The sequence below is a fragment of the Panicum virgatum genome, chromosome 9K (assembly GCF_016808335.1).
Source record: "Panicum virgatum strain AP13 chromosome 9K, P.virgatum_v5, whole genome shotgun sequence".
NCBI classification, from domain to species: domain Eukaryota; kingdom Viridiplantae; phylum Streptophyta; class Magnoliopsida; order Poales; family Poaceae; genus Panicum; species Panicum virgatum.
The window spans coordinates 47359627-47369214 of NC_053144.1; the positions used below are offsets into that span (position 1 = coordinate 47359627).

Consider the following 9588-nt stretch of genomic DNA (forward strand, 5'->3'; position numbering starts at 1 on the left):
CCATGCACGTTATGTAAATTGGTTGGTGAGCCTGGCTAATAAGATAAAGGATATTTTTGACTAATTTTATTATAATGGTAGTAGTGGGTAATTTAATTTTTTCTATTTTCTCTAATTAATGTGGAAATTTCTATACCTTGAGAGCGAATGTGGAGACTCCGTTTGTTGGCAAAATAATAAGATAATAGATGCTGCACCAATCAGCCTTCCAATTTTTTACCGCCAGCATCTTGCTAGGATTAGTTTTTACTGTCAATGACTCAAAAGACTAAAGCATACCAAAACCAGATAAATATAAGAATAGATCTATTTGATTTGCATTAATGTGAACAAATGAGAGAGAGCATAAAAGTAAAGCGTTTTTGAAAATTAGCTGTTGTCCCACAGTTACACATAAATTTCTATCAGTTGCGATGTCTTAAAATTACTAGCTCGTGCATGAGCACATCTTGATAAACAATATTAGGATATAGAAAATATTAACTATGCCACCGTGAGTTCAATAAGCTTCACTAATGATTTCTGTTTCAAAAAGACGACATGCATTTGTTCCAAAGACACAACAACACATGAACTTTATTTTCCCGAATGAGACAACACATGCATTTTTTTATCTCCTTAGCATGAAGCAAAGAGTAAACATAAGGGAAAATAAGAAAAATCTAAATAAGAAAAATAGAAAAAATCTAAATATTATCACAAAATAATAAACAGCTCACCATCAATATGGTAGAATCTAGGGAAGAGTCTGAGTTACACCCTCGAACTATCACAAAAGTTCGATTTTCAACCTTCTACTACGAAACCGAAAAAAAGAGGCCATTGAATTGTTGAAACTGGGCAAATTTGGCTCCTTAGATGGTTTTGAAGGTGGTTTTGTATTTTGTGAGAATTAAAATATTCAAACTAAAACTAAAAATTTATAAGTAATTCATTTTAAGTAAAAAATATGAAATGGGTATCAAAAGTTTACTAAAGATGCAACTATCTATTGGCACGATATTTGTCAGTTATTCAGATCCATTTTCTCATGTTCATAATATTTGGCTACTTGTAGAGTTATGCCTATTATTTTTGAATAACTAAGATTAAAATTGAGCAATAATAGATAGTTTATATTTTTAGAAAAAAATTGGTACTAGCTTTATATTTTTCTGATTCAAATGAATTAGTTTTAGTTTTTAGATCTATTTAGATTATTTATTTATTTTTTAATACAAAAACCATCCTTGAAACCACCTTAAGGGCCAAGGCCCGATTTCCATAGTTTGATGGCCTCTTTATTCGGTTTTGTAGTTGAAGGTTGATTAATTATTAGCACATTGCTGCATCTTTCTTAACATCTGACGACATTACTGGATGCTCTACTAGTCTGGCCTGTTGTCTCAGAGCAGGGACAGTAAAGCTATACAGCAAATCTATGATACTTTTGAGACTTGAAATAGGAAGATGCAGTAATCAATAATCGCACACTCTTGAGAGGCATGCATGATGGTGCGCGGCTTTGATTGCCTTAGTTTTTGCTCAGCTCGTCGACCGGCCGGTCGCCATGGCATGACGACGACGCTGTTGAAGGGGCTTGAAGCTTTCCTTTCGATTCCATGCATGGGATGGGATCGATCGATATGCTAGTACTACTAGATGCTGCTAGTACTACTAGATGCTGAGCTTGCCGATGAGCGGTATGCCGATGGCGGTGACGACGAGCGTGGACGGGACGCCGAACACGACGTGGCTCCAGAAGGTGAGGTCGTGGGCGTTGCGCGGCGCGCGGCGCGCCTGCTCGCACACGATCAGGTTCGCCGCCGACCCCAGCAGCGACAGGTTGCCCGCCACCGTGCTCACCCACGCCAGCAGCAGCCACGACCGCGTCACCGCCGCCGCCGAGATCGTCGCCGCGGACGCCGCCACCTCGTCCCCCATCAGCAGCACTGAGTAGAGTAGTATGTCAATTGTGCGTGTCAAAAGGAAACAAGCGACGAACATTAGTGCTTAACGAGCTGGTCTCGACACACTTTCAGACAAAACAAAACTAATTAATACTGTACGGACTAGTGTTAATTTACCAGTTGGCACGTTGGAGGCGAGGTTGGAGAGGAGCAGGATGATGAGGGAGAGCACGGTGACGCCGCTGACGTGGTTGATCTTGGCGTAGGGAGCCATGAAGTTCCAGATGGCCCCCGGGAGCCCCGTCTTGTTGAACCCGCTCACCGTCACGAACATACCCGAGAAGAAGACCAGCAGCGAGTAGGACACCTGCAGCTAGCAGAGATCATCAGACCCGGCCCCTACATGAGCAAGACGTGCATGCCCACCGCGTGTCACTCTCCCATTCCGGCCTCTAGCTAGCAGCTTATCAGCTAGCTAGCTAGCGTGATGGGACAAATTAAAGGAGCGTTGCGTACCTTGTCGAGGCACGGCTCGGCGTCGCGGAAGTCGACGACGACGAGCGCGATGGCGGTGGCGATGGCCGTCCACGACATGTTGAGCCCGAGCATGTAGGCGACGAGCATGCCGACGGTGACCACGTACGCGAAGCTCTTGAGGAACAGCTTCCGCCGCTGCTCCGAGCACTGCATGAACCACCGGTGCTTGGTCGAGATGTTCTCCGACATCACCGAGTCCGCGTCGTCGTGGCCGGCGTTGCCGTTGCCGTTGCCGTTCTGGCGATGGCGCAGGGCGGGGCTGGCGCCGCACTTGAGCGAGAGCACCGAGGAGGCCGGCGACCGCCCCTCCTCGACGGCCTCCATCTCCTTCCCGGCGCCCACCTCGTCGGGGCTTGCGCCCTCGAGTTCCTTCCAGTACATGCAGAGCAGCATGACGGTGTTGACGGCCATCCCGGCGAGCATGGCCGGCAGGATGCCGAAGAGGAAGCGGAGGAAGGTGATCCTGCTGTTGAAGGCGATGACCAGGTTCTGCGGGTTGCCGATGGGCGTGGCGCTGGACCCGATGTTGGCGCTGGTGGCGAGCGCCAGTAGGAAGGGCTTGGCGGGGAGGTTGCGCTCGGCGGCGAGCTCGAGCACGAACTCGGTGAGCACGACGCAGCAGGTGTCGTTGGTGAAGAGCGCGCTGGCGAGCGCGGTGACGACGCAGACGCGGCAGAGCAGGTCGCGGCCGCCCCGGCTGCGCCACGCCAGCAGCGCGCCCAGGTGCCCGAACATGCCGGCGCCCTTGAGGTAGCCTCCCACCACCATGGTGGCGAAGAGCAGGCCCAGGATGGGGAGGTCGATGGAGGCGTACGCGTCGTCGGGGCCGATCACGTGGAACACGATCATGAGCACCGCGCCCAGCAGCGCCCCCGCCGTGCGCCCGATCGGCAGGAACGGCACCGACGGGAACACCGCCAGCATCCAGAACACCCCGAACGACAGCGAGCCCAGCACCACCTTGGGCAGAGGCGCCAGCTCAGTCGTCATGGCTAGCTGCTTGATCTCACGATCTCGATCGGTGGTCTCTCGCTCCAGAGAGCTGCTAGTCTAGTGACGCCTCTTGCTCTCTCACTCGAGCTACTGGAGCTCTCTCTCTCTCTGCTCTGATGAAGCAGAGGGGTGCTCACCTGAGGTTTAAGTAGTGCAGAGGGAAGACACTTTCCAGGCAGCTGACGTCAAATATCTTGGAGGAGCTAGCTAGGGAGGTAGCTGCAGCAAGCTGCTTAATTACACGGCACAACGCCATGTCAAATTTTCTCGCAAAAAAAAACGCCATGTCAAATTCAACGAGACCAGCAAATGATCCGCACTGCATATATGTAAGCACGCACTTGCTACATAAGCTAGTACGTTGTACGTACTAGCTAACTTCACATCGGGCGTGCTAAATTACTACTACTAGCTCGACATCCTCTCTACGTAGTACAGAGTACACTACAGTCTGGTAAGAGTAGAGTTGACTACACGTGTGACACCTCATCCGTCAAGAGGATTTTGCCCTGCGATCCCATGCTGCCACACGTGGAATACAGATATCCTTTGGGTGCCTTTGTGGGCCCTGTGTACACGTAGGCCGAACCTGACAGTGGATTCATCTGTGTGCCATCGCGCTGTCAACATATATAAAATACTCTGAACCTTCTTAGTGCTAATTTCAGGTCAGGCCTTAGTAATACAAGTGTCATTAGAGTGCTGATCGATCAACTTGGTGTGGTGGTGCCCTCTTGCTTTAGGTAAGCATCAGCATCGTAGGCTTCGGGATATGATTAAGATTTGAGCCTGATTGATATCAGTTGCGTGCTTTTGGTTGCCCAAGCTACAACAGCCAACGATTCTGTGATACGCATGTGTATAGTGGCCGATGCTTTAATTTGGGGTGCAGTTGCATGCATGCTCATTGTTTGAACATTTTGCTAGCTACTAGCTGTGCCTAGCGGTCAACTGGTCATCCATGACATAATTGTGGCTCCTGGCGTGAGCTATTCGATTAAGATCAAAAGTTTGTTCAGAGTTCAGCCTAAGGTAGCCATTTCATTTTCTTCAAAAACAAAAAAGGTAGCCATTTCATGATAACATAAAAAAGGGGACCCGGTGGCTTTTCACCCAGTGGTTTTTTATTGGAGAGTAAACAAAAGGAGTCGCTAGATATTTTGATTTTACTCCCTCTGTCTCAAAATAAGTATTGTTTTAGAAAATTTAGACACATTACTCAATGTAAGAAATGTCTTTGTTATCCTTAATTACTTGTAGCAGTTGTTATTGAAAACCGTATTATTTATTTGGTTTTCTAGATCCTCAATGAATGCATATACATTGAAACTAGAAAAGTAACATCTACTAAATATTTGTTTAGCTCTATGCGTTTTTCTATATAGTATTTTCTTGGTACTTAGTATCGCTTTAATTAGATGGATCTCATTACAAGCTAAAATGATATTTTTTGTGAGATAAAATTTGAATGCTAAATAACAATTACTTTGGGATGGAGGGAATACAAGAAAAAGGCGTTTGGCTCAAGAGAAAGCAAGTACAGAAAAGAGTGTAGAGGCACTGCCCAGTGCCACGACTTCTTCAGATACTTATAAAAGGTGGTGATGATATCCTCCCCAACTGGCCATTTGTGTTGCTGCTGCTTGTAGTACTAACTAAACTTTGGGTGCTAATCCGACACACAAACATGTTACGACGACTTAGGAAGCATACATATATGTCCATTCACCCTTTTCATGTAAACATATATATGTAGGAACTGAAATGGAAAGGGGGCATATTTTACACCTATAGGGCTGCTTGTCCTTTCCTTTGTGCCGGCACTAGCGCTATATATTTCAGGGACAGAGTTGGGTGCTACAAGCACTAGCTAAGGCGGCTAGCCGGCTAGCCAACACCTCTAGCACAACTCGGCACCATGGTACAGTGCTACTTCATCCCATTCAAAATACATGTCGCTTTTGGATTAACATATTAAGATATTAGGAGTTGTTTAGATTGACAATGTATGATAAATGTTGGTATGCTACTCAATTTATCATGAAAAATGCTTCAATAATATTCACTTATTCAGTAGTGACCTTTGTTTAAACTATCATATATTTTATATATAGAATGGTCCAAGTGTAATTTTACTATCCAACATCATATATATATGTTGATTCATACGGCACCTACCACCTCACCATCACATCAGGAACAGAGCAATGGCCAATGCCCAGCCGTCAACACATGCATGGAAAGGAGATTAGTGCATGATTACATCCCAAGCGAAGAAGATTAAAGTAGTATCCAAATTAGCCGCGGGCGTTGTCTCGTACCTCTGGCACTGGACAGCAAAGACAGCAGCCAAAATAATACTCCAGTCACTTTTCGGTTATCCTCTTCCGTTCAGAAATTTGTTTAGATGTACTGCATGCTGGAGAAGGAAGGTTTCTGATCACATGTTCCGCCAACATTGACAGCAAATTTGTGGACGTAAGGGGAGGGGGTAAAAAGTAGGATAAGTTAAAATTGATCAGGCAAAGCGACAGGGCATTATAGGGGCCTGCTGCTCTAGAAATGTGCCAATGGATCTCAACGGCATGCAATCTGATCCAGGGCAGGGTCACACTGACACGTTACAAGCCACTGAGCAAGCACCACAATATGCAGGGCGTCTCTTCCCGGGCTCATCGATTTACAAGAAGGAAATTATACAGGCAAGAGACAGCCGTTGTGCTGACGGCCAGAAAAGGGGCTTGTACTCGCAAAAAAAAATGGGCTCTACATAAGTGCAGCTTTATTTTTTATTTTTTTAACACCATAAGTGCAGCTTTATTTGTGTTGTTTCGACGTGCGATGTTCCCTTCATCAAATTATATACTCCACTTTTCTATCAACTGAGCAATCGTGCTTGGCCTGGTGAATCCATCAAATCTTGATCAAGATCTAGTCCGATGCATGCTTGACCCATTCCATTAATCACTACTCCCTTCGTTCCAAATTATAATTCGTTTTCATCCTAAATTTGACTACTGGTCTTATTAAAAATATTTGCTCAAATATAGTCAAATTTAAATTATTTTTAAATAATTTTTATTAATAAATCAACTCACAATAAATGAAGTGATATTTTACACAAATTTTTAATAAGACGAGTCATCAAATTTGAGGTCAAAAAAATCAAATAAATTATAATTTGGAATGGAGGGAGTAGTACTAAGTACTAACAAGGATGTAATATATAAGTGACCATACCAAAGAGTAGCCGTGAGAGTGAGACTCAGTTAGTTCACTTTTATCCAATTTAAATTGTTCTGAAACCCGGATTAGTTAGTTCGATTAAATGAGTTTTGGGTTGACCCATATGACGCTAGAGGAGACAACACTTGCTGACTTGCATTGCATCCCCGAATCACAACGGTAACATATAAATGTATGGGACTGTTTTTTTTCTTTCTTTTGAACCGGGAGAGCTTTATTAAGGGTTGCGGGAACCAGCTATATATCCTGAGCAATGATATGCTCAACACAAAAAGACTATGCTTTCTCCAGACTGCGTAATGCCGAATACGTTTGGCCATCTGCGCTACTTCATGGGCTACCCTATTCTGTTCTCTGTCTCTCTCTCTCCAAGGCTTCATGGATGAGGAAGGTTGATCGAGGTCGAACGTTGCATGCGTGGATGAAGCAAGTACTTGACCACACCGAGACAAGTTGGAACATTCAGTTTTTTTTTTACGCACAGCATGTCCTAAGTTTGAAACTAGAAAATTGACTGTCCCAGGCAATCATACTTGTCCTTCTAGGAGCAAAAGACAAGTCCAATCAGTCGTATTAGATTAGTACTAACCGAACCTTTAGTAGTAACCTAAGTCCTAATTGCTCTCATAGTGCAAAGATTAGGTGAGAGAGCTCTAGCAGCCAATTACCTGCAAGGCAGCGCATTGCTGCAGACTGACTAATCGGATCGTGATCGATTTGAAACAAATAAAACAGCTGACACGGACTGAAGCCCTACCATATCCCTAGCTGGCCTGTTGTGTGAGAACCGCCCAACTTGATACTATTTTAAACGAACCGTCAGTCATTATCATCCAGATGAGAGTTAACACGTGCTTGCCGGAGAGCGTGCCACGTGTTATCCCACATCTAGAAACACGAATAACCGACATGTCATTCATCCAAAATAATATCAAATCCGGTAGTCCCGGTATGTGCTCCAATATACACCCAGAATCAGCATATGCATATACCGTTTACACTCGAATACATCGCCAACACTACACAAAGAACAGTTTTACATTACCAGAGTTCGAAACTTAACATAACAAGTCCAAAATAGGAGGGTTCAACTAACTTCCATTACAAGCCTTGGGCTCACGAAAGCCATATTAAACTGAAACTTAAAGATTATTATATTTACATGCTCTCACAGAGCTCGGTTACGATAAAGACATACTAAGATGATGATGCCTTGCTCAAGGACATCATCTCAACCACAACGACCTACTCCTCCCCCGCATTTGGATCAGCGGGGTAGAAGTGGCCGAACACCACTTCCAGCTCACCTGCAACTAGGTTTAGAAAGCAACCTGAGTACAAATGTACTCCGCAAGACTTACGCGATTAAATAAACAAGGATCATGCCAGGCTCAAGTAAAAAGGGTAAGTAATTATTACATAAGCATGAGCTTTCTAGAATATCTCCTAGCAAAATTAATTAGTGTTGCCCGAAACCCCCAAATAATTTTAGTTGATTAAAAGAGTAACCTAACATTCAATAGATCATTGATAAGACATGAATCCAACACCAACAATACCGGAACTCTCTAAGAGGAATTCGGCGAACCAAGAGCTTGCTCATATCCGAGAGCGCGGCAATTCGAATTGTTTATAACCTTGCAAGGGTGTACTACTTTACCCACACGACGCAAGGACCATGCGACTCACCCAACCGGCCAAAGTTGGATAAGGGGTACTCGCGTCAACCGTTCCCAACAAGGCTCGATCATTGAACCTCACACCTAACTTACGAGTAGAGACTTAGTTCCACCAGGGACATCTCTAAACTTTCCTACACATAGGTCCACCTGGGGACACACTAAGCCTCTCTGCATAGCCCGTAGCCACGTATCTAGGACTGCACATCAATGATCAAGTCAAAGAAAGTAATTGGCTCATCCGTACCATTATATTGGATATGTGGTAGCACGGAAAGGTGCTCAAGGCCGATGGCATCCACTCGGTCCTTAATCGATCCAAGCGGACTATGCACATATGACTTCATTCTCTAGTCCCTACCATTCCGCTCGAATCTCAATACTACCAAACCCTTACCACTAAACCGAACCCGTGCGATCAAGGGTAACCGGTAAGTGTCATACTCCATACTATCCTTTTTAGTAAGCGAAAAGATTATTCTAAGTATAGCTCAGCATCTAGTCAAGTTAAGTGAGTATCTAACTAAAATGTGACAAGGACATGGTTGAACAATTCAAGGAAGGATAGTGCATCAAAGTAGGTACAAGAATGCAATACATACATAATATATATAACCCAACATTACCCAAGTGAGATAACTAAGCTAGTCAAATTAGATAGGTGCAAGGAATTATGCTTAGCTGCTTGCCTTGGTTAACTTCGGGTTCGACCACGAACGGGACTTCGGGTTCTGGCTCAACGGACTCGGTGGGCTCCACGGGTTCGACCTCCGATGGCTCGGTCACTATAATGCATGAATGCGATGCAAGAATTAAGAAATGAACTTATACAGCAAGCATAAATCACCATTTAAAATGACCATGCAGAGAACATTACAAGGAACTCAAGAAAATTGGATTTGCAGTAAAAGGATTTTCCTATAATTAATCATAAATAGATAAATTTTCAGCCACTCTAAGCAAGTAAATTCGGAAAAGGCTTGCAAACTTAACTAAACAAGACTAAAAAAATTAGCATAGATACTAGGCATAAACTCAAGGCTAACAAAACTAGTTTTGCCATTTTGTCACTTTCTAGCAAGAAGTTCTACCCTAAACCATTTTCAGATAGATTAAACGGAAACACACTAAAACCCTAACAAAATGCAGTGAAACATACAAAACAACATTTTTTCTAAGTAGATCTCAGCGATACGAATCCAACAAAACCAGTTTCGTATTTTTCCGAGATCGGTACGATTTTC

General features: G+C 44.1%; 1 protein-coding gene across 1 annotated transcript; it reads right to left on the minus strand.

The window, feature by feature from the left end:
- Window positions 1-558: 558 nt before the first annotated feature.
- LOC120651782 (silicon efflux transporter LSI3-like) lies at window positions 559-3551 on the minus strand. Its single transcript, XM_039929399.1, has 3 exons — window positions 2406-3551; window positions 2067-2256; window positions 559-1931 (listed from the first exon to the last, which is right to left on the minus strand). The coding sequence occupies exons 1-3, from the start codon at window positions 3414-3416 to the stop codon at window positions 1657-1659; spliced, it is 1476 nt and encodes a 491-aa protein (XP_039785333.1). The 5' UTR covers window positions 3417-3551; the 3' UTR covers window positions 559-1656.
- Window positions 3552-9588: the final 6037 nt, after the last annotated feature.